General features: G+C 44.5%; 1 protein-coding gene across 2 annotated transcripts; it reads right to left on the bottom strand.

The window, feature by feature from the left end:
* Nucleotides 1-819: 819 nt before the first annotated feature.
* PATL1 (PAT1 homolog 1, processing body mRNA decay factor) lies at nucleotides 820-25,310 on the bottom strand. Of its 2 annotated transcripts, XM_056852209.1 has the most exons (19): nucleotides 25,233-25,310; nucleotides 20,670-20,781; nucleotides 20,194-20,408; nucleotides 20,002-20,079; nucleotides 18,744-18,938; nucleotides 15,731-15,832; nucleotides 14,400-14,489; nucleotides 13,919-14,130; nucleotides 13,728-13,817; nucleotides 12,281-12,464; nucleotides 11,764-11,887; nucleotides 11,103-11,200; nucleotides 10,831-10,890; nucleotides 8,704-8,852; nucleotides 6,056-6,215; nucleotides 4,593-4,748; nucleotides 3,607-3,698; nucleotides 2,900-3,049; nucleotides 820-1,956 (listed from the first exon to the last, which is right to left on the bottom strand). In XM_056852209.1, exons 1-19 carry the CDS (start codon nucleotides 25,245-25,247, stop codon nucleotides 1,935-1,937), a joined length of 2,304 nt encoding a protein of 767 aa, XP_056708187.1. In that variant the 5' UTR covers nucleotides 25,248-25,310; the 3' UTR covers nucleotides 820-1,934. The 2 variants fall into 2 exon arrangements, with proteins under 2 accessions (XP_056708187.1, XP_056708188.1); XM_056852210.1 differs by lacking the exon at nucleotides 15,731-15,832.
* Between the last annotated feature and the right edge of the window lie 207 nt (nucleotides 25,311-25,517).

Raw genomic sequence — 25,517 nt, 5'->3', positions numbered from 1 at the left:
GGCTACTTCACTGCCCCAATCCAGGTCACTTCTGGGTTAAGTAGTACAGTCTAATCTTTTCATAGCTATACTTACTATTTCCTTTTACACCAGGTGCACCCTAATGGCTTTCTCGCTGTACAACACATTGGTCAGGCCTGGAGTATTGTGTACAGCCTCACTTCAAAAAGGATGTGGACAGAATGAAGTGGTTGCAGAAGAGAGCAATGAGGATGATCAGGGGCCTGGAGACCAAGCCCTATGAGGAAAGGCTGAGGGACTTGGTAATGTTTAGTCTGGAAAAGAGGAGGTTGAGAGGGGACATGATTGCTCTCTTTAAGTATTTGAAAGGCTTTCACTTAGAGGACAGCAGGGAGCTGTTCCTCTTGACAGATGATAGAACTCACAATAATGGGTATAAATTACAGGCAGAAAGGCACCAACTGGACATTAGGAAAACATTTTTTTACAGCAAGAGTAGTTCAGCAGTGAAATCAGCTGGCTAGGGAGGTGGTGAGCTCCTCCTCCCTGGCAGTCTTCAAGCAGTGGCTGGACAAATACTTGTCAGGGATTCTTTAGGCTGATTCTGAATTGCGCAGTGGGTTGGACTGTATGGCCTGTATGGCTACTTCCAACTCTATGATTCTGTGATTCTCCTGGGATATATGGCATAAGCCCAAGTGCTCCCAACTGATGCTATTTCTACTGTATGAAAAGCAACCTAAGAGTGAAAAATTCTTCACTAAGGAAAGTCTGACGGCCCCTTTTATAGAAATCCTGCACTTCTACGAATACAAAAGAACACAATACACTCTCCCCACAAGTATAGAATATTTTTTTTATTTACAATACCCTATAAAAATGTAAATTTAGAAATTTCATCATAACCAACCAAAAGTAAAAGCACAATAATAATAATGGACCACTTGATCATGAGTATTGAAAGGGGAAAGGGTAGAGGAGAGGGTTTGGAAAAGTATGAGGAGGTGTAGGACAACAGGACAAGCAAGTTAGAAATGTGGATTCAAGAGAACAGGAGAAGGGAAAAGGAGAGAGGAGAATACTGTGGAGAGGCAGCCAATCAGTAACAGTTTACTGGTTGTAGAATACCTACATGTGCAAATTGTTTGTTTTTTAAAAGCAAATAAAAGTTAAACCTCACCACATTCCAAAAAAGGAGCAAAAAACAGCAGGACAGAGTAGTATATGGATAATGATTCATTAAGATTAAATCTGTTCCAGGGGAATCAATACCTGGTACCTTACTGGTTAGCCTACCAAGGACCTTGGCTAGCTGGAGCTTGAAGCAAAGTGTAGGTCTGAGACATAAGCTCAGGTAGAAAAGGAGTCTTGGGAAGACCAGACAAATGTGCAAAGATGATGTTTCATCACAAGGTTCAGAAAGGTGATAGTTTTGGAAATGGGTGCTGCCACACTGGAAAGCCTGGTGCAGGAAAGGCAGAGAAAAGCTCAGTGGGCCAATCAGAAGGAATTCCCATAATTTAAAATAATCTAACATACAGGAAATACAGAAGCATCTGGTCTCTCCGTTTGCACAAAGAGGGACTCAACTTATAACTATCGCGTTTTGTTTCTTTCCTGTGTTCCTGTTGACAGGAGGCAGTACTTTTCCTACTAGTCCGTCAGTAGTGTGTTGGGGAGAACAGGGCCAGTGCAGGGAGGAGGAACAGCAGCTGTCATGAAAATGCTGGGGGAAAGGACCGAGGGAGGATTCAATGCAGCAAGGACATGCAGAACTGCAAACTGGCAATGAGGGGCAGAATGAAAGCACAGCCCCAGCCAAGCTCAGAGCAAGAGAGCGGTCTTCTCTGCTGGACCAGAGACACAGTCCCACAAGAAGAGATTCCGAGAAGGCACGGCCTCCTCTTCGCCCACTCAAAACACTTTAGTAGTGTCAGCAACGATGGCAACCAGCAGTGACGCTTTGTGGCCCACTACCGTATTCCTTGAATCAACCTGAAAAAGCAAACAGTGGTCTGGCTGCAGCGGCATTACTTGAAAGGTAAAAGCATGTCCCTTCCCAAGGCCCAGGAACAGTTTCTTTTTTTAAAAAATAAAGCCATCTATCAATTAAAAGTCCTCAAGCTGTTTTACAAATTAAAAATAAAACAATGATACAAACTTCTCCTTTGCATCAACTCCCTATGAGTTTATAAAATGACAGCAGTGTACAACACACCATAAACAGACCTCTGTCCTTGAAAAGGTTAAAATTTGTAACAGTGACCTCCAATCCATGGGTCAGAAGGACCCTCAGGTGGGTCCACCTACTATGTCACAAGCCCCACCAGAGCTACTAAAGTTTTAGGCTGCTCTTGGGAAAGACCTGCTGCTAGGGCACATCTATAGACACCAAAGACACTACGCAGCCTGACTCTTTGTGCATGTACAGACACACACAGAGAAGATGGTTGCTCAACAGTGGAGAAGACACCTTCATGGATCTGATCTATGGTTTGGTATTCAACACAATACATCTCCTGTTGCTCAGTTTCTGTTTCCTAACTCTGACTCTTTTGGTTTCCTGCTCATGGTCCTGGCCTTCACACCAGTGTAGTCCCATCTCTGGCTCTTCCAGTCATGTGATTATGATGGCATATGACTTCTGCTGCAAGCTTGCAGCTCAGTGGATCCTTTGCTGCCACTTCTACTAGGATCTCTCTCCATTTATGAGTCACTACTACTAAGTTATTGTAGGTACGTGGACTGGATATTCTGTTTATCTTCTTTACCCATTTCTATTCCAGAATCAACCCCCCTTCAGTGTGGAAACCTCAAAACTTCAGGCATCAATGCTCCTTATTCTTCCTGTTGCCCATTCTGGTCATTACCAAGACTCTTGAAACTATTACCACTCCTTGCTTCTTGTATTAATGTAGGGATGGATTTCTGTACTTACTGTAACTTTGTCTCTAGCACATTCAGCTTCTGCCGATCAACATAGCGAGAGAAGAGAGATAAAAGATTAGAGGGGGTAGACACTGGTTTGGCCAAGGCTGCCTGAGGGATTCGGAGAAGCTCTCTGGTTGCCATGAGCATCAGCTCTGTCCTGCAAAATACAAAGTGGTGGTACATTTTTATTTAAAAATTCCTATCCCACTTCTTCAGAAGCACAAAGCAGCTTACAGAATAGTAAAAGTATAATGTTTCATAAAATTATTCACACCATTATAAAATGACCCAAAAGTGATAATGCCCCCAAATACAAAGAAATTAACTCACAAATTCTTTTTTTTTTTTTTTTAAATGTTAAGGAAAGACAGGGGAACTCCAAATTCAAAACACTCGCATGATGTCCTTGGGAGTCACAACCTGCAGTTTAACCTGCCTCACAGGGCTGTTTAGGAAGCCAAAATCTCTCTGAGCACCTTAAGTGAAGGGCAGAACACACACATAGCAAACCATTCCAACATGACAACAGCTTGCAATCATGTGATGGTATTTTTACCAAACCAGAAGAAATTTCTCTAACATGACATACTAGATATCAAGTAAGCCCTCACCTACATTGTAGGCAGCAGTTTAAAAGCTAAAATTAGTTCTTTGATCTGTCAAGGAATAGATTTGAGGAGCAGCCACAGCTAGAGATGGCCTATTCAGACTCACCACTGGTTGTCCTCGGTGAGCTCTGAAGTAGAATCTGCACTCTGCAATTCCTCCCCACGGCTCAGGACCAAAAACAGCAGGGAGAGGCCAAACTGCAGAGCAGGAGGATGAAAAAGAGATCAGTATCGAAATCTTGTGTGCACTTACTCAGAAGTCAGCTTTACTAGAAGCAAGTCTCAAACAATTCCCATTTATGGTTATTGGACCAAAGTAGATAAAAAGGTTACAAAACAGTCAACTATGTAAGATGATGACAGGTTAAAAACAATTCACTGATCTCCCCCAAACCCAAGAAAAAAGGGTAGGAACAGCCGCCTGGAAGCAAGATACTAACCCAGTGCCTCATTCAGAGGAGGATGCAAGGGCTCTCTGCAGCCTTCAAGCTGTAGTCTAGCAATAAATGGGCATGCTAATATTCCAACAACACAGCTTGGGAGTTCTGGACAAGAGCACCCCATTCGGGAAATCATCTTCTTTAGGTATAAGGATCCTCTCCCCTCCTTTCCCCTGGACCTCATTCCCTTGAAATTATTTTAGTAATGTGTGAATGTGTTCCTCTGCTCCTGAGTTTCTGCTCCTCCTTCCCCCTCCTCCATTCATTTCCCAGCATTGCCTTTTTAGATTATAAAATGGGAAGCAGGGCTTCTGTATATTGAAAAAGGGAAATCCTTCTTTAAAAAACACTTTTTTGTACAACACCTAGTCATTCAAGCACTTTAACAACCACCACCACTGCCCACAACAATTGTTTTGTTATTATTTTCCCCCTATGCTGGGAAGACAGGAAAATCTAGAATTGGGTTTTCTTGGGAAAAATAATCAATCCCTGTAACAATGAATCACTAACACTGCTCTGCATATGAACACTAGAGATCTCATTAGCACTATGACCGATGATCTTGCATTAGTCTAAGAAACCTGAACAGCAATTACACCCCTAAATCAGAGCCTAGGGGGTGAAGCATAAAGAGCAGAAAAATAGGAACCTTATTCTGTAGCACAGCCGTGAGGTGCAGATTGGCAGATGGTGGCACTGTTGCGCTCTGAGGTAGGTTCATTAGCTGCTGCAGGATGCTGGCAACAGTCCCCAGTGGAAGATGATAAAGAACGAGAGAGAAGGGCCTCAGTAGGCATGGTAGTACCTGGGAGCAAAGTAACAGTGGTATCGTTTACTCAGGGATTACAGCATGCAACACACCGCAGCGGCCCTGGAGCAAATCCTGGGGCCAGTTCCTGAGCAAAGAAACAAAGGGCACCCACTGCTTGTTGAAGTGGCCAATGACAGAAGAGACAAGAAGTTAGGTCTGAAATGTATGACCCAAGGAGACAGCATCGTGTTAAGCCTGGGAACTGACCAATTTATCCTCCCCAGCAAATCCCAGTTATTCTGGTCAGAGATCTCAAGAGGTCCTCCATGATTTAATATTGGCTAACCATTTTCATAATTCAGCAAGGAAGTATCTGATTGTCTTTAACCCGATGCCAAACAAGCAAAGAGCTAAGAAAACCCAGACCTTTGACCATTTCAATAAGGAAATTTAATGAGATTTTGTTGCAAATTGTCCTATTGCTGCACATCTGTGCAAAGCTTTGCAGAAAATCAACTCATCTCATGGGCACTGAGGATCATATTTTTATGGCATATTTCACACATGCAAGCTCTGAGGGAGCAACTGGACAAATTTTCCATTTTCAGTTTGTCCTATGCTTTACACAACACATACCTCTTTCTAATCAGCTTTCCTTTAAATTTACTACTAGTTGTTTCCCTCGCACAGAGAAGTTGTGCATCCTCAATTCTATGCCTTTCCTAATTCTGAAGCTACAATATTAAGATAATTACATTTTTCTGCCATCAAGTCACAGCTAACTTATGGTGACCTTGTAGGCAAGAGACATTTGGAGGTGGTTTGCCATTGCCTGCCTCCACACCATGACCCTGGTATTCCTTGGAAGTCTCCCATCCAAATACTAGCCAGGGTCAGAGCTGAGTGTGTGACTGGCCCAAGGTCACCCAGCAAGCTTCCATGGCACAAGTGGGGATCAGAGCCTGGGTTTCCCAGGTCCCAGTCTGTCACCTTAACCACTACACCATGCTGGTTCTCTATTTACATATTACAAAATCTATTAAAATTACTACTGCATATCATTTCAGCACTGAGCACATGTAACTATGGGACTGCAGTGAAATAGTAAATGCGCCCCCCCTTTGAAACTTATAATAAGAAAGGGACTGTGCATTGTAAATACCATCCTAGTGGTCTTTTAAGATCTAACACAGGTATCCAAAATCATGCTGACAAGTTATAGTACATAATGGGGGAAAAGAACTGTACTAACTTTGCTGAAAAAATGGGGCATTTCTCTTCCTTTCAAAAGAACATGGTAAAGCAAACTCTTGATCATAATATTTGGACAGAATAACACCTGTCTCTTCAGTTGTATTTACCTCGTCCTGAGCATCTTTCTTGATTAGAAAGGGCAAATTGCGGGCTGTTGCCATAAGTATGTCAGCTGCTTGGTCAGTGGACAGGAAGGGGAGGATCCGGGCAACAAGACGCTTTCCTTTCCGAATACACATGATCTGCACAAAAGGGTCATCACTCAGCCTGCCAGAACAAAGCAGAAGAATTCATTAAGCAGAAATCAAGCACATGGCACTTCTCCTGAGAGGTACACAAAGTAGGCATGCAAACACAACTGTGAGCCTCTAATCCAGTTATTTGGGGGGGGGGGGTGCCAGCTGGTCCAGTCAGTTTACAGACCAGAAGCAAGGAGCAGACAGGAAGAGGGCAGAGGCTGCGGCCAGAACACTTGCCAGCAGGTTGATACCAAGTATTTGTTATTTATTTGTGTCATTTCTAACCCCACCTTTCTCCCGACAAGATGCACAAAACAAAATCAGGGTGCAGAAATATGGGTGTGACACTAATCAACAGAACTTAGTTTTTGTTTTTTAAACTAATGGCTTCTATCCTACCACTCCACTGAGAAACATTTCAGCTGAAGAAGCTTTCCTTCAACTTACTATTGGCGGAAGAGCCACTTAAACTGAAGGAAGGATCCTCAAATTGAAGGAAGTTTCTGCAGCCTAAGGTACAACACATGCTACTGTCTTGGAAGTAATTAGTTTATCAAAGCTTGCCATCATTATCCCTTCAAAGAGATAATTTATTCTGACAGATTTATAATACTTACAAATGTGAACCCACAAGGACTTGTAGGAGACATCTCATTTCCCCCTCTCCTTTCCTGAAAGCCCCCATAGCCTCTTCCCTTTTCCTGCTCCTCTCCTTCTTGGATTGCCAACCTCCAGGTGGGGCCTGGAGATCTCCCAGGATCACAACAGATCTCCCAACTACAGATCAGTTCCCCTTAGGGTTGCCAGCTCCAGGATGGGAAATTCCTGGAGATTTGGGGGTGGTGCCTTGTGAGGGCGAGGTTTGGGCAGGGAAGAGACCTCAGCAACCTTAATTCCCCTGGAAGAAGTGGCTGCTTTGGAATGTGAAGTCTATGGCGTTATACCTTTCTGAGGTCCCCTCCTCAAACCCAACCCTTCCCAGGCTCCACCCCTCTAATCTCCAGGGACTTCCCAACCTGGAGCTAGCAACCCTATCTCCTTCCCACCCAACAGCCAACCTACCTTCATTTGTCCTAAGTTTTGGGTTTCCTCCCCCCCTTCAGCCTCTACCTTTCTCCACAGTGGGGACCAAAGCAGCCTACATACGTCTCCTCTCCTCCTTTTAACTGCACAACAACCCTGTGAGGTAGGTTAGGATGAACATATGTGAGTGGTCCACAATCACCCAGTGAGCTTCCACAGCAATATAGGGATTCGACCCTACTCTGAAGCTCTAACCGCTACACATCGCTGGCTTTCATGGGGGGCTGCTGTTGAATAGTAGCAAGCAGCCAGGCCTAGTTGAGTCATGCAAGTCAAGTGGGTTTCAAGTCACACAGAGGTTGCTGTCAAGTCTACGGTTGCCAACCTCAAGGTGGGACCTGGAGACCCCCCCAGAATTATAGCTGAACTCCAGACAACATAGATCTGTCCCCTCGAGAAAATCGCTGCTTTGGAGGGTGGACTTTATGGCATTTTACCCTGTGAAGCCTCTTCCCTCCCAAAACCCTGTACTCCCGACTCCACCACAAAATCTCCAGCAATTTCCTAAACCAGAGCTGGCCACCCTACCCAGGCCTGGCCCCAATGAGTCCTCCCCTCAAAGGCCAAAACAGACCTAGAAAGGGCTCTTCCCACTCCCCCTGCCTTTTTATTCACAGCAACTGAAGCCTGAATACTGTGGTTGCCTAGCAACAGCCACTGAAGGAATCCTTTTGTTTAAAGCTACAGACACCCCTTTTTCACATTTTTAAACTGCTCAATGCATTTTTTTTAAGATTTCACATTTTTATGCAAGACTGAGGCCCCTTTCAGGTTTGTAGAAAGATTTGTCTTGCCCGTTCACAACTCCATTCACCAGATGTAAGTATCCAAAGAACTGTCCGACTTTGCTATTAGAATATAAGATTCTCTGGGGAAGCTTATTCCACAGACAACACTGTTTTCATGATGGAGCAAAAGAGAGCACAATACGCATCCCTCCAATTCTGAGTGTAGTAAGAGGCAATATGTTGTTAATAAATGGAGTGTGTACTTTTAGTTAAACAGGACTGTTTCCAGACAGTTTTTTAGAGACAATACTGAAGAAGCTTTGTGAGTGGCAGGCTGCTATTCATCACACAACCAGAAGAATACAGTGTAAAGATGAACCGACAAGTGAGATCTTTTAGTGGGACTGAAGCCTAGTTTCAGAGGCCACTGCTATCCATCTGCCAAATTCACCAAATTTCCTTCAAGTCCTGCTCAACAACATATTCTCAAGCTGTTCTCTGTACCAACAAATAATATGATGGCAATCCTGCTAAAGATTCTCAGATCCTCCAGTAAGAAGAAACCAATCTTAACAAAGAAATAGCATTTATCATCAGGAAAAAGTAGAACAAGCAGATTTTGGAAGAGCCTCCCACCCCAAACCAAGTCTGTGTTTCTCATGGAATTGTACAGGAGCCATAGCACCTCATCAGACAGATTCTTACCTTTCCTGGTTGGGCATTTTCCCTCTCAGATTGTCATACATGTCACAGATCTTCTGCTTCCTCTCTTCCATCAAAGCCAGCCTATCACCCTCCAGGCTTAAGAGGTAGCGCCTCTCGTAATCCTCCACATCCAAGAGGAGGCTGTATGTCTGCTTAGCAAGAGAGAAGTTTTAGAGCATACGTAAGATCCCATGCTACACAGAATTCCAAAAATACACAGTACTCTTATAATACTAGAACGCGGACTCATCTGCTGAAGCTGAAGGGTGAGATAATCGAAACAGACAAAAGGAAATATTTTTTCACACAACGCATACCTGTGGCCCAGGATGTGGTGATGGCTGCCAACTTGGAAGGCTTTAAGAGGGGAGTGGACTTGTTCATGGAGGATAGGGCTATCCAAGGCTACTAGTCAAGACACATACCTATTCTCTCCAGTATCAGAGGAGCATGCCTATTATATTAGGTGCTGTGAAACACAGGCAGGATAATGATGCTGCAGTCATCTTGTTTGTGGGATTCCTAGAGGCACCTGACTGGCCATTGTGTGAACAGACTGCTGGGCTTGATGGGTCTTGGTCTGATCCAGCATGGCTTTTTCTTATATTATTCTAAACAACTGAGATTGCCTCTCCCTTTTCCATGCATAAGAGCTGGGAACACTGTTAATTCTGTGGAAACTAATGGCTTGGAAACAATTTCTGCTGGTGAAGGGATTTCCCGCTTGAAGAAAGTGTCTCACATCTCCTGTTTCCAGCTGCAAACCCAAATACCTCCCAATACTGTTCCTGGGGGATAGGGACACAACAGGAACAGCAACAAGAGGAACTGGTGGTCTGCAGAAGGGGAAAATTGGCAAAAACCATCCACTCTTCTATCAGTTGTAATCCTCCACAGGATCCAATCCAATGTCTCCAAAAAGCTAATAATTAAAAGGATACATTCCAACAGTTTTCAAGTTAATCACTGTTTTAGAGCATCCGGCATTTGTACTTGCTGAGTCACACCATTAATCTAAAATAACTAACTGTTCAGGATGAAAAGGACAGCCATACATATAGCTGAACCATCAGAAGGAAGTTATTTTAGTGGCAGCCTCTCTGCAATCTAAATCCAAGGAGACAGGAGTGTGTGTCCTTTGCCTTTAGTGTGCTAACACCCTGGAACTGACTTCTTTCTTTCTCTATTCCTCTGACCTACAGATCTTGAGTAGTATCAATCAATCCCAAGTAGGAATAAAAAGAAGGAAGAATTCAAACCAGACAGAACAAGCTATACCATATTAGAGAAGATGTCACAAATTGCCCAAACTCTCATAGACTGTGCAAGGAATTTAGCTAACAAAAGAATATTTACTGGCCTAGAATCCATTAAAAATTTCGTAACTAAAATATCTAGGGGAAGCTCATTTTGATGGCTTATGTGCCTTGATCCATTTCTCTCTAGCCTCCTTATAGCATGGATATTCAAAGAGAACTTGCTTCACAGTTTCTATGATCCCTAAAATATAACCGCAATATTTATCTGAAAATGGTATACCTAACGAATGGCCTTCAGCGATTGTGGACAGGAGCGCACTTAATCTTGAGAGCATAATTGCTGACCTGGATCTTGGAACTGTAATGTTAAACAAGTATTTCAGGACTGTAAAGAGTGGTGGGATTCCCATAGGGAGAGTAGAGCAAACACGCTTAATCCCAGCAGATTGTGCTATTGATACCAACCTTCATAATCAACTGCTTAATAGGGTGGCCTGTAGCCCGTAAGACTAACACAGAAACTGCTTTTTCTGGGCAGCATATGATATTCAATTTTTCTGATATAGCCTGATTCTACGAACTGGAGAAATTACCTTGTTTTGTATAATATAATAAACTATTACCCTCCGAGAACATTATTTTAAGTTTCAGATTTAATGCCAATATCCAAGCCCCAGATTCAGCGGAATCCAAACTAAGGCCAGTACCAGCCACATTATTTCAGGATCCCACAGATTTCACGCAAGAATTGTAAGGAACTGACTTCAGTTAAAAGTGCTGCCATCATAAGGCATGGGGTTGGCAGATCTCCTTGAACACTGGCTGGATGATTCTTCAAAGGAAGGAAGAATTTGCAGTGCAAGCTCACCTTCTCAATAGTAAAGAGAGTCTGACGCCTCTTATCACGAACCTGCTTCTCTTTTGTCTCCTGAGAAAAAAGAAGGTAGGACACGCTAGGAAAGTTCTGCACAGTTCAATAACATAAAATAAAATCCTGTGCTGCACTCTGGGCAAATCAGAATCCGAGAAGGCTAGAGAAGACCAGGTAGACAAGTGGAGAGACAAGACAGAAGCAAAACCAGAACTTTGATAAACGAGACACTCACGAGGAGCTGGGAAACTCTGTTTAAGGAAACTTACATCTTCTTCGCCTCGTAGCGTCACCACAGCGTCAATCATTTTGCGGGGATTATTCACACTGGAGACCGTGAGCTTCCCCAGGGAACCTTCAAACTGCACTGCAAGCATAAAGAATGAACAATGAAGGTACAATTGAACAAGTATAGCTCCCCAACCTATCCTGCCACTAAACCCTAATCTTTCTTTCCTGTCCAGTTCGGTTACAACTCCAACAGCCACGCAGTGCAGCAATCTAGAGGCAGCGGCTCCGCTTTACATGCACCAGGGTTTACAGCAGCCCAGCCTTACAAGCCCTGCTGTTCCCTGCCAGGCCAAACTTGCCCTCCTTCTCCCCCCGCCTTCCTGCAGTGATGTAATGGGTTCTGTACTGGGTGGAATAAGTTGACAGAGTTCCAGAGCGGAAGAATGGACTTCAGTCTGCATATAGGAGAAGTCACATTTTTAAACACCCCCTCCCCTTCATTAAAAACTTCCTGTATGCAGAAAACTAGCATAGCAAGGAACACTGCAGTGTGATTCTAGTTGCAACAAATTTTTATTGTTACTTTGTTTTTTATAACAGCATCACTCTACCTGTAGTGTGAAGCCGTCCAATTCATTCTATCACCTCATGCTAGTCAATGTATCAGGTCTTTGTGCACAGGGATGAAGGGGCACTTACCTGGCTTGTAGGCATGTTCTAACTTGGCCACTTGTGGAGTGATTAATTTGGTACGCTCTTTTTTAGGACCATCACCATGCATCTCCTCTGCTGCGGACAATTTTTCCAGCTTCTGAAAGTAGTTCTAAGGCACAGAAAGGTGATTAGGAGCACCACAGCAGTTTGGATCCTTAATCTGTTGTCCCCAACAATGCAGAGAGTGAAGTGCTATTGTATGCCTTGTCAGGAGGAAAGAAAATTCTGCAGGAGTGCCCCCCCTTTTGTCTAGTTTCTTACTGGAGGATGTCGCATCGGGGAAAGGGTGTCTGACAAGCCCAGCAACTAGTGCCTGTGGATTCTGGTGTACAGGTCCTTCTGCATCCGCTCCTGATGGCTTACTGGAGGATGCTGTTAGCATGGGTGAGAAAGGATGTCTGAAAGGCCCAGCTACTAGCCCCTGTGGATTCTGGTTTCTGTTCAGGAATTACTTGGGACCAGATGATCAGCAATAGCCTACTGAGGAATGTAAAGCACTAACCTGATAGTAGAAGTCATCCAAGTATGGATCAGTGCTCTGTAGTTGCATCATTTGGATCTTGGACACCCAGTCCTTTTCCCGTTGCAGCATGAGATTAGCATACGGGTCCTTCCGTATCTGCTCCTGATGGCTATTCCGGTGGCTCCCTCGGTCCCCTGCCGAGCCATTTAGATTCCGGTGCTGACTGGGGGAGAAAATTAGAAACAAGTCAGTGGCTGGGATTCAGAAAAAAATCTTGACAGAATCAAGCTTTGTCAGGGATGGAAAAACATACCTGCAAGGCAAATATCTACTTCTATAGTCTTAAAGGTCTTAAAGTTAGTCTTGGATCAAACACACACTTTCCAAATCAGTAGAGTGTGAGAGAGGCTAAATTTAATCTGAGTCAGCGAACTTCAATCCAATCAGTAACTTGCCCTCTGTTTGGTCATGTCACAGTCACTTGATGGGATCTCCCAGCAAGGATCATGTCTGTCTGAAGGGATCTTTCTGCTTCAAAAGATTAAAGTTAATAATATCGTAGGCTTCCAGTATTTGAGGTGCAAGTGTGATCAACACAGACAAAATCCGTTCCCGAAACTAGCATAAAAATAGATCAGCGCTGTAGTGCTCTCTGTCTCTTTTAAAAGCAAGATTCTAGTCTTGACCACAGAGCAAATAGCCAACACAGAGGTGGACAGGTTTTGACGAAGTCTCAAAGGACAGAAGACTCAAAAGACTCAAAGGACAGAAGACTGCAAGGCAGGGAGTGGGTCTTTATAGCATCCTGTGCAACTCTAGCCCTAAGAAAATAAGTGCCTTGGTGGGTAAGATCAGACACCCAAGGCATCCAGCATTCTGTTCCAACCAGTGGACAACCAGATACTCCTAAGAAGCCTATAAATGGGGAATAATGGTGAAAGCCATCTGGTGAGTCCTCAAGCATCTGATTAGAGGTATACTACCCCTAAATAAGAAGGTTTTTTTTTCAGCAACACTAGTGATAACCACTGACAAAGGTAACTTTATGAAGTGATATAATCCTCTTAAAGCCATCTAAGCCAGTGGCCACCATTCTGCTTTGTAGTAATGAATTTCCTATGGTAATTAGGCATTCTGTGAAGAAACAGTTCCTTCTCCTGTGCTATTCCACCCTGCCTTTCTAACTAGCATTAGAAATCCTGTACTGTCTCCAAGCCCTTCATACAATCTACTCCTGAAGACTGAAGCCCTTGCCATTTTCCCCCAATTGCTATTTGAAAATCTGAATAAGGCAAAACAAATTGCAAAAATACTTGCCAGCACCATGAGCACAGAAAAAGGGTTCTCTCCATGGCAAAAATACACAATGTTGAGATTACCTTTCTTCTTAGCATCAGAGACTCACATGAGTGCCCTTGCATTGTGAAGGTGCTTAAGCTTTTCTTCCCTACCTTAGAAGAAGCCCACAGATGCATCCAACACTCACTTCCTGTTCTGCTGCTGCCTCTGGTGTAAGAGTCGCCGGTGCTGAGGGTGAAGGTGGGTTGTATCAGGCCTGAACATCTGCGGCTGAGGCCTAAGGAATAAAGTTCGCTGTCAGGAAAAAGGCAGGTGAGGACCCACAAAACTTAGTACCTTTGTTGCCTCATTGAAAGATGGTTGAAGTAAGTGGGATACCTTAAATTCTGCAATTGGGCTCCAGGACACGGGGAGTGGTGTTGTGATGGTGGTGCAGGTGGAGGTGGGGCCCCAAAGAAGGCACGAAACCCACTACCTGGAGGCATCATCTGCCCAACCCGGCCCTGAAGTAGCTTGGGGTTCATGGATGCAAGAGGGTTGCTAACAAGTCCAGAGATCCGGGCAAACTGGCTGGGAGACATTCTACCTGCCTGTAGGCATGAGACAGAGAAAGAAACATCACCAGTACATGACCTTTATCCATGGGATAATGCACAGCGGAGACTGGAACAAAAAAAAAGGCACCACATTGTTTATGATTTCTCGATTTCCTGAATATTCTAAGTGAAAACAAAGAAAACGCATACAGTCAAGAACACAAAAAAGAACACGTTACAGCAGAGCAAAGAGCCCACAGCTCATCCTGTAAGCAAAAAACAAAAAACCAAGAAGGAAAACACAAAAGTAGACAGTTGTTTACCTGTGCTCCTCCTAGCAGCTGTGCTCTCTGGAGGTGGGTGAGAACAGGAGTAACGCTGGGAGGGAATGGGTGGCCCAGGAGGGAGGAGTTCTGACAAGAGAAAACAAGAGGAACACGCTCATTCAAAACCAAATGACCCAATGGGAACATTGCAAGGACACAAGACCAATGACAAGAGAAATGCAGGTAAAATACAGAGGCTACAATCATCTGCATCAAGTAACACAGAATCAAATATTCAAGTTAACATTCAAGGCACTGGCCATTCCTATCAGAACAGAAAGGATGGGGTTGGGAGAGTGATAAAGAAAAAAATCCAATACAGTTGCAGACAATGGAGGGCCACACTAAGGTTTTCTTTGGAACCATAATCATACGCTAAAAGGGTGCTCATCATGGATTTTGCCACTGCAGGTTGAGCATCCCTTATCCAGAAATCCGATATCCAAAATACTCCAAAATCTAAATCTTTTTGAGCATCCACAAAAGGTAATAAAATGGCACGTGTGCAGGCCAATCGTGCCAATGGCAGATTCCCCACAATGCCCCACATGCACAAAATTATTTAAAATGTTGTATGAAATTACCTGGTGTAAGAGTCGCAGGTGCTGAGGGTGAAGGTGGGTTGTATAAGGTGTATATAAAACATAAACATGTATAAGGTGTATATAAAACATAAATGAATTTCGTGTTTAGACTTGGGTCCCATCCCCAAGATATCTCATTATGTGTGTGCAAATATTCCAAAATACGGAAAGATACGAAATACAGAACACTTCTGGTCCCAAGCATTTTGGATAAGGGATACTCAACCTGTATATCTAATAGCCAAGTGCTGCCCCCTTGGGTGGATACTGAAATGCACAGCTATTATTTAGGGCTCTGCAAACCCTGGGGAACCTTCACATTTGCAAAAAAAATGCAACACTGGAAAACAAAAACACACAAACGCACACTAACTTCCCAATATAAAAAACCCGAACTGCTTTGATATCTGAACTTGGATGTCATGGAAAATTAAGACACACAAAAATTAAGGATCTGTGTTCCTTCTTACATCCAGTGTATGTGCAGCTCTGCTGTTCCAGCTTGGAGAAACAGGACTGTAGCCTGCCCCGTGTCATCTCTCCGAGCATCGTGGTCCTGATCTAAGTTGGGCCCTGCAGTACTTGGTTAATTAAGCTCCTCTACAGCTGCCATGCGGCTGCAGGGAAAGCAAGCAGATTGGGAGAACCATGACCCAACCTGTGGCCAAACATACTGCAGTTTGGGCCCTAAGGCTAGATATTAGAAAATAAACCAAACACACAGAGGTACTCAGTCAATACTACCGTGACGTTGCAGAGTTGGTTTGGAGACATCCTCTCGCTGAACGGACTTGGGTAACGCTGCTGAATGGGGACTCTGATATGAACAGGCTTTGGACACAGGATCTATGGAACAAAGTGGAGGGGACCAAAATAGCAATGCAAAAATCTGTCTTAAGCCTTGAACAACCAACCATTTTCAAGTTTCAAATACAAGACTGCATCTTCAACATTGACAGGGTTAACTTATTTAATTAGCACTTTTGCATCATGCCACTTAAAACGTAAAACAGCAAAGATCAAAAGGCTGAAAACAGAAGCACCTCCTCAGAAGCAGATGAGTTCCATTTCCCACAGAACACTCAACACACACTGGACAGAAGTCAAGTCCCTGCCAGGGGTTTTTTGTTTTTTAAATACTATCTTTCACAGAACAAATGTCGGGTGGTAAAAACAGGGTTGCACTTACCTGTAACTGTTGTTTATCTTCCATCTTCAGTGCAGTCTCACACTGGGACTGAGAATGTGCAGGCCAGCCGTAGAATAAAAGTTTCTAGCTTCTTAAGGAAGCTAAGGGGCACCCCCTCCCCAAGTGAGTGTAATGTTTTTTCCCAAACTGTCATGTACTCTGGAGGAGCAGCGCCCCCCTTCCCTCAGTTCCTGCTTGCCAGCCTGTAACTCTTAGGAGAAAAAGGAAACACCACAGAATATGATCATACCCAAAAGGGAGAGCGCTCACAGCGGGGCAGGACTGCACAGAAGAGGTTGATAAACAAGTTACAGGTAATTTGATCTTCCATCTTCAGTGCAGTCTGACATTGGGTTTTAGCAAGCTACTCACCAAAGGAGGCAGGGTGATGCTCTCACTGAAATGACTGTAGGACCTGCTTTCCCAACTTCTGTCTTTTCTCGCTTGCAGGTCCAATATGCGTAACGTCTTACAAACATGTCCTCATCTGACCAGCCTTACAGATGTTGACAAGAGGAATTCTTTGATGGAATGCAGTCAAAGAACCCTGTGCCCTGGTGTAGTAGGTGTGGCTGTCCGGTGGGCAGGATTTGTCCAGAGTCCAGGATCAAATTGCTATCACAACCCATCTGGAAAGAGACTGTGGGGACACAACTCCTGCCTTTCCGTGGGCCCGAATAACAAATGAATAAAGCCCTATCAACCCTAAATGGTTTGGTCCTGTGAATATAATATAAAAGTGCCATCTTAACATCCAGGGAGCACAGAGCCTTTTAAGCTTTAGTAGTGCGGGATGGAAAAAATACAGGTACACCACCTCCTGTTCCACATGGAATTTTGAAAGCACTTAAGATAAGGAATCTAGATTAGGCGGCAATTCCAGAGGAACCTGGGTACAGCCAGCTAAGAATTTTGTCTCTTGGCCTGTTATCTGAGGTGGTAACATCCATCTCTAACTACTTCGCCATCGGCAGCATTTGCTCTATGTATAAATGTAGTTCTTTGTTTGGAGATACAGGTGTGGCATCACCAACTCTTTCATCAGGGGATTGCTCAGAATATCCTTCAGAGCTACAGCAGGATGCAATAGCGGTCTCTTCCTTGGCTCTGCTGCAGAAGAAACCAACGGAAAGGGAAATGATGGATCTGGGCATCTTAAACCCGAAGACGACTGTTGGGTCTGAGGGCGTGAGGAACCATAGGTCATCATAGGCCCATAATACTCAGACCATTCCGGCAAGTAAACTGGTGACATGTACCATAGGTGCCAGGGTGGAGGTGGATAGGCCTGAGGCCTTGATGATGGCATCGGTGGTTCAGGGGGATTAGGAGCCTGACATTCCCGAGGTGGTAGAAGAGCAGGTTCCATTTTGACCTCTGTCAAGGATTTCTCTGGTGATTCAGAAAGTAGTGAGGGAGTGCATGACTTCAGGCTGGTCCTGGGGAGTCAAAGGGAATGGATGCTTGTGTAGTCTGGAAATCGACTGAGATTTTTCCTTATGTTTTGTTTTCTGCTTCGATTTATTTGAAGGTGGTTTGGACACACTGCGGTGGAGAACAGAGTGTGAAAGGGGAAGAGATCAAGGACATCTAGGTTCCAAGTCAGAACCAATCTTACAGTTGGGAGCTGAGACTGTTATTCAGTGCTCGGAACCGATCTTGCAGACAGTGGTTTAGAGTGCTGCTCAGTGCTCGGAACCAACAGAACCAATCAGACCAAGGAGGACTTCGGTCGCAGCTCGGACTCTGAGGCCAACCTAGCAGTGTCGGAGGAGGTAAGAGCTCTCCCCCATGGGATAGCTTTTAACCTGAAGGCCCGGTCACTGCTAGCTTTGGGCGTAAATTGTTGACCGATCTTACAAGTGGGAACATTGGGGGCCTCCTCCAGGACACGTTCATCACTCTGCATCATTTTTGTGCCGCATTGCTTGCACTTTTTGAATAAGGCCTTCATTGATATTTTGTGCTCTGCCTGGATGGTAAGCAGCGGCTACAATGCCGGGTGGGGAGGAGAACCTCACTAAACAGACCAAGTGGTGGTGGTGGTCTTTTGGCTGGGTAGATCAGCCAAAGCTACCTCACCCATAGTCCTGGGGACACTAATCCCAACAGCACTAAAAGTCTGTATTTCACACTCCTTTTCTTCTTAGAGAAAAATACCAGAGAAACAGATGGAAAACATCAACAATAACGAGAATGGCTCTGATGTAAGTGATGAAGCTCCTATCCCAGCAGCAGCAAGAAAGGAAAGGAGGGAAGTGGGCACCATTCCTCCACAGCATGTGACTGCTTGGGCAGGAAAAATCATTGCACATGCTCTGAAGGGGAGAGGCAGCCCTCAGGCTCTTAAGAATCTAGAAACCTCTATTCCACGACCAGCCTGCACATGCACAGTCCCAATGTGGGACTGCACCAAAGACAGAAGACGAACAAAGTACTGATGGCAGAACATGCTAAGCTAAGGGCCATCCAATACGTTGCACAGCAGAGCACAGGTTGTCTCCTCCTTTCCCCTCCAAAATTTCCCACTTACTGCCTTTTCCAGAATGGCAAAAGAAGAAGCAATACCTGCTGGTTAAAATTGGGCATGGTGGGCTGCTTAGGAGGCGTCCCAATGGGAACAGCTCTGACAGGAGGGCTGCCAATGACTGGCGAAGATGATCGCCTGGGTAGTGCACGTTCCGAGACATCCTGCTCCTCCTCTCGAGCCTGTGGAGGTCTCTGTGGCAAGGCATACTCCAGCACAGACACAGAGGGGACCTCCTGCACAGAAAAAGAGGGGGGGAATACATATCCATTACTTACTTTTTTAAATTATGCATTTGGAGAAAGAAACAAGCAGACCATAAATTAACGCAAAATGGTTCTCAAGGAGCAGGAGCGCTAGCAATATTTGTTCAAAGTCAGCACATGAAAAAGAACTTTGTGGGAAGTGCAGATCAGCAATACAGAATGAAAATTCTCAGCTGAGATTTAGGATCATGCTTAGTAGCAGAGCCCTGGACTCTGCAGGCTAACTTGGGAACAATGCATCAACTCTTCTTTGTGCAAGGTCTAGACAGATCCAAAGAGACCAGTGCCGTCTCTTCCACAGCATGGCAGAGGGATTTCAATTGATCAGAAATCAGATTTTAGTTGATCTGCAACTGTACACCCCATCATTTGTTCATCAGCAACAGGAAATTCAAGGAATACTACCTTTGAACATGGAGGTTTTATTAAACTAGCATGGCTCTTGATAGACCTATCAGCCATGAATTTGTCTTATTCCATTTTTAAAGACATCTAAGTTTGTGGGCATCACCACCACCAAAGTAATTTCTGATGCCATCATATTTCAGTGGGACAGTCTTCAGACCTCTCCTCAAGCTAGATCTGACCATGGAATTTTGTAGCATCTTAATGAGCCAAAGTTTTTTATGAGGGCAAAGACCTTTGCTTCAAGATACAACTGAATGGCCTGCAGTGACCAAAGATGAAGTATGTAACAGCATTTTCTTGCAATGCACCTGGCCCACCCACAACTGTTGCAATAAAGCAAGATATGGCCAGTGCAATCATTATCTTCTCAAAAAGGGCTTCAATTCCTTTTGTAATGCCTTTGCTGTATCAATACAGACACCTTCCATTACCCCCACACCATCCTTTCCCCCCATTTGTGTAACTTAAGGCTGTCTTTTCCCAGAAGACTTACAGTCGCTATCTTCTGCAAAGCACACAACTGTACATAAACATTAAATAAAGGAATTAATGGGGGGAAATAACCAGCTTGTTGGAAGACCTGAGTATTCTTTTAAGGGAACAGAAGGAAAACAGAGCACTGTACCTGAGTGAGAAGGGGTCCTGTAATGCGCCTGAGAACAGAAGAGCCATCCCAGATGCTTGAGTTGAGGCCACCTGTCTGCTGCAAAGACAGACATGTAGAGTTACAACTACAGGAAGAATCCTCCTGCCTGCAGAATCCACCAGGACTACGTTATTGCTTCTCTGTCGCTCTCTGACCCTATTAGCACCTGACCTGTACCAGGGGCCGGGTTTGCACAGCCTGCATGATAGCCGGGTCTTCCAGCTCATTATCAATCACCAGCTTGCTCAGCCTCTCTGCCAGATTCTCTTCATGGTCTCCCAACAGATCCATCTCATCAGTGATTTCCTGATCCCCTTGCTTTCCTGAGGCTGTGGGCTTCTCTTCCAACTCTGCCAGTCGTTCATGTGCCTCTTGCCAATCATCATCTGTAAAGGAGAAGAATCCTCACTCCTTGTTCCAGAGGTATACCACCTGCATATACCTTGCAGGTAAAAAAACCTGGAACAGCACATGACTTCACAGACCATCTGAACAGCAGTGATCCAGTCCAGGACTGTGCCAAAGTGATAATCCATAGATAAGAAGTGAGGACACATTAGACCATCACACCAGAACAGAGCAGAAAATACAGGAGCAATGGAAATGTGAATAGGAAAACTGGAATATTATTTGTTTTATAAACTCACCAACTGCACCAGCTCCAAACGTGTCATCATTGAACTGGTCAATATCTTCATCTTCCTCAGTCAAGGTATGAAAGGCTTCTTCATCCTCATCCAGAGGACAATCCTCAAGGGACTTTAAAAGGAAAAAGCCATATAAACATTTCAGTCTTCTAATATTTAAATATATTCTTCCATAAACAGGAAGGATAGAAACTTGTTTAATTTTGGCAGATGCTCCCCACCTTCAACCTCCCTGCAAATATGGTAAAGACGGTTCCCTTATGCCTGCTACCAGAGTCACAATACTCTGGACTAAGTATTCCTTATGAAGAGGCATCAAACCATAAGATAACTCAATGTAGGAAAATCCATACAGTCTGCAGCTTGCCTCTGCAACTGAAAACTGCTTCCTGCGTTATAAATCAGGGTTAACTACTCTCCTGCAAGGATAGCATCAATGTATTTCTACTTTTCCCAAATGCATGAGTACATGAGGAAAAGGGGATCTCCTATCTCACGCTTCCATACAACAAGCAAAATACACTTATTCACATGCACTCCTCCAAAAGCTCACATGCCCATTCCCCAAAAGATATCCAAAGCATTTAAACTACAAACCCAATTTAGGGGGGGGGGGAGTCTTCTTGTTAAAGCAGGCCTGCAAAATTTACGGCCCACCATCTTGGGGGCAACCACCCACCAACTATATATGGCTGGTGGTTCCCAAGGGCCTCAGGAAGTCACTTGTGTTTGCACCTGCCCAGAATGCAAAAAACATATTGTCACATAAGTGAAAGGTCAAAATAGTCAACTGGTGGTCTGTGTTTGGTTTGGACCAGGGGTTGCAACCCACAGAGCACCACCGGTTGGTCTGCCCCCTATTCAGTTGACTGCAACAAAGCAAAGCTACATTTTAGGTCACCCAATACAAGTAGCCTGTTTATCATCAGGACATGAAAAATATATTCCCAGGAACTAACATTAAATTTCTAATCTGCAGGATGACCAAGTGGCTTTAATTTCCCCCGACCCTTCTGAATGTACAACAGAGGTGCGGGGACTTCAAAAACTAGAATTCAAACAGGAAGCCTTTGAAAAAACAATGTTATGACACATCAAGCCAACAGCCACCTTCACCGCTGTTAATTTCATGACACCCACAAAACCTTAACACTACTATATTTTCCCATCCTTTTCTTCCCAGGGTGTTGCATCAACTCCCTAGCAAGCACAGGTCCGTGTGAACGTCCTGAAATTCAAACGGGGCTGTGAACATGTGGAGGGCATGTAGCAGAACAAGAATGTTAGTGAGAAGCACTTTCTATTCCTGTTTTCAAGAATGAGAAAAGATGGGGTAGGCTGTGGTTACTTAATTACGATTACTTAGCTCACAACCTATATTTTCAGAAAAGTACGTGTTAGAAAACGTTGCTGCAACCCATAGATCATTTATGATGGGGCAATTTTACTGGCTTTAAAGAACAAGTGGGTTAAAAACCCAAACCTGATTATTTGTTTTCCATGAGGCGCTGGCCTCCCACTCAAGATGGGTAATAAATCCTTCCTTAAACAACTGCATAATTTAGCAGTTTTCAAATCCTTGCTTCTTTTTTGCTACGTTAGAATATATTTGTTATAAGTATCGCTTTAACTCATGAGCTGCATTTGGATTACAATATTCCATTTCAGACCATATGCCTTTACTCAGTGCTCCTTAAAAATGACACTACCCAAGATGTGCTGGATAAAGGCGAGCATGAAAACAGGATATGCACCAAGCTGAAACTAAACTAAGGTTGGAAAAAAACTAAGATTTTTTCCTTAATACTGCAAATACTGAGTTCTGCCTCTCATCATGGTTACTTCTTAAAAGACACAAGCACATTTGGACAAATAATCCAGAATTTAAATGTACACAAAAATCCAAAATGTGAAACAGAGAAGATAATCTGATAGTGGGATTTAATGTTCCCACCTAGACCCTATCCATAAATTTGGGTGCCGTACACCCCAACTGCATTATTTTATTTATGTCAGCTTCCTAACATAACTGCACGATAGCCTGGCAGGAAACTGTATGGATAGAAAACCTGTGTTTTACAGACGACATCCTTGAAGGAGGAGGCATAACTAGGTACCCTTTAAAAGTGGGGGGGGGGAGAAAGATGAAAAGTCCATCTTGCATTTCCTGGCCTAAAGGAAAGTTTGTCAGTTTCACTGTGACATCAGAAGAGGGAAAAATAAACCAACACTGACTGAGTCTTCACCTTCCTATGATTCTAGCTACAGGCATAATCTAGAGATCCTTTTATTAGTTTCCCTTTGCATTGGTGAGAGAACACTTGGCCACTAACAGCACAATCCTATACAAAGTTACTACTCCAGTCTAAGCCCACTGAAATGAATGGGCTTAGACTGGAGTAGCTCTCTTTAGGACTGTACTGCAAGTCACCTTAAAAAATCCCGCAATTTTGTGTCTAGCAGTGGTGTGGATTAGTATCTTTATTCAGGCAGTTAAAAGCTGTGATTAGTGCTTGAGCTACCTCACAATAGATGTGAGATCTCAGAAGAATACAAGAGAGTTAGGACTGAGCATTTCTTGTATGCATAGAAAAGCAACTGGAAAAGGCCTTTAAAGCATGCTATTATAATAAAAACAATTCCCTTGATCTTACAGTGGCAGAAATATGAAAAAGAGCTTATTTTCATTTTATTTCTAGTCATAATCTTACAACATACATGCAAGATCACATTGTTAGATTTCACATTATCTAATTCAAGATTATTAACATCCTTCAATTCGGTGCACTGGATCATTTTTCCAGATTAGAATTCATCAGGAATAATAACGTTTTGAACCACCCTTCTTGTACGGCAGAGTATTTATAGGACATTAGTAACAAACCTGGGTGACCATGCACTTTAGAGTGCTTCAGGAGCTACATCTGAACTGCCCAACAGCCTTTTTTGACTCACAGATCACAAAACTTGGAGATAGGATGAAGCAGCATTTGACCCAGCCCAGCAGTGGGAGCTCTAGCCCATTAAACTCCCAGGAGAACCTGGTGCATTAAAGTTGCATACGGTACAGGTATGCCCAAATCACAACTGGAATGTAATCGGCTGCAGGTGTCAATGCAGTCCAAGTTGCCAGTGCTAATTTTACAAAGTTTCTCTAGACTCCCCACTTTACAAGATGTCAGTCATAAGGCTCTGTTGCACAGATCATAACACTAACAACCATCTTTGGAACAGACCAATGTTTCCCCTACTACCGTCTGAGTGCAGCCTCCATATACAGACACTACAAAGAAAGCATATTAAAATGTCGAAATGTTACTGGGACTATCCCACTGTTGTGGTTTTACTTTTCACTTCATCTTAACGTTCCTAATGTTAATCTTTGCAGATAAATCATGCCCTCTAACCCAGAGTTTTCTGGGCTTCTTCACAACATAATGTGTCAGACAGTCACAGGGCCGCTATGGATGTTATTAACGGTGCTTCTGCATGAAGTGGCCTTCAGGAACAGAAGTCAAAAAGGGCAAGAGTCCAGTAGTACCTTAAAGACTAACAAAAATATTTTCTGGTAGGGTATGAGCTTTCGTGAGCCACAGCTCACTTCTTCAGATACAGCTAGAATGTGAATCCATCGGTCTTTAAGTAGAGGAACAGTATGTAAATGTGAATAGCAGGCTTGATTGACCGATGGATTCACATTCTAGCTGTATCTGAAGAAGTGAGCTGTGGCTCACGAAAGCTCATACCCTACCAGAAAATATTTTTGTTAATCTTTAAGGTGCTACTGGACTCTTGCCCTTTTTGACTACTGCAAACAGACCAACACGGCTACCCACTGTGAATTATCTTCAGGAACAGAAAACTGCCATAAGCAGGAAGAACAGTCTCCTCCCCAAAGGGCAGGAAACATGACAGCAGTGAAAACAAGACTCGGTCTATTGCACCAAATTAGCTGTTGGTGAAGACTGCTTTAGGCTAGAGCCAAAGGAACCACAGCACACACATAACACCAGCTATAAGGACAACTTGCTTCTGCCTATACAGTGTGTACTGACTAGAGCAGGGGTTCTCAACAAGGGGGGGGGATGGGGACCACTATTCTGCAAAGTGCATGTTATTTGGAATGCACCTTTTGAGCTAGACTATTTTGGGAAGGGGGGGAATCATATTCTGAACAATGGTGAAAAGAGGGAGTGGGAGCCGCTGGACGAGAGCTACTTCAGCTGGAAGAAAAGGTCAAGGGTGTAGGGCTGGGTGGCCAGAGGCTGCCCCGTGTCCAGAGCCCAGCCTGGCCGCCACCCCCCCCCCTCCAGGTGCAGAGGACCTCCCCGGGTCATTGTGGAAAGGCCCTTCAGTCCTAGAGCGGCCCCCTCCGGCTTAGCGCGCGCCGCCGGAAAGTTCGGAGAGGAAACGAAGAGCCGAGCGCTCCCGGGAAGGGTCAAAGGTCACCGCAAGGGGGGTCCCGGCCGCGCCGTCCTCTTCCGCTCGGGCGAGCCAGGCCCGGTTTCGCGGTAGGCCGGGCAACCCCCCCACCGAGTACGAACCAACGGCGTGTCGCCTTACCTGGTAGCGGAACATGGTGTCCGCGGGGCGCGGAGTCTCCCCCCCGCCCCCACCGCCCGGGAGGCTCCGCGCGGACCCTGCTCCAGCTCGGGGTCCCCGCCCCTTTGCTACGCGCCGTGCGTCTTGACGTCACTACATCGCTCCTCCACACAGATTTCCTCTGGCGTAGGTCAATGTGCCGCGCACGCGCACTGGTAGCTCCGTCCCGGTCCCGCTGGGGCTTCGTTCTTCCGCGGGGGGGGGGGAGGAGTGGCTTCTTAAAGGGCCAGTGTGCCGCAGCTCTTG

The sequence above is a fragment of the Euleptes europaea genome, chromosome 6 (assembly GCF_029931775.1).
Source record: "Euleptes europaea isolate rEulEur1 chromosome 6, rEulEur1.hap1, whole genome shotgun sequence".
Taxonomy (NCBI): Eukaryota; Metazoa; Chordata; class Lepidosauria; order Squamata; family Sphaerodactylidae; genus Euleptes; species Euleptes europaea.
This window is presented reverse-complemented; position numbering and strand designations above follow the sequence as displayed.

Excerpts from the sequence above, each read along its gene's own strand:
- PATL1 (XM_056852209.1), bottom strand. Across the intron at positions 14,131-14,399 it reads AGCTGCTAGGAGGAGCACAG|GCAGGTAGAATGTCTCCCAG; the intron begins GTAAACAACTGT and ends TCATGCCTACAG. Across the intron at positions 6,216-8,703 it reads AAAATGCCCAACCAGGAAAG|GCTGAGTGATGACCCTTTTG; the intron begins GTAAGAATCTGT and ends TTGTTCTGGCAG.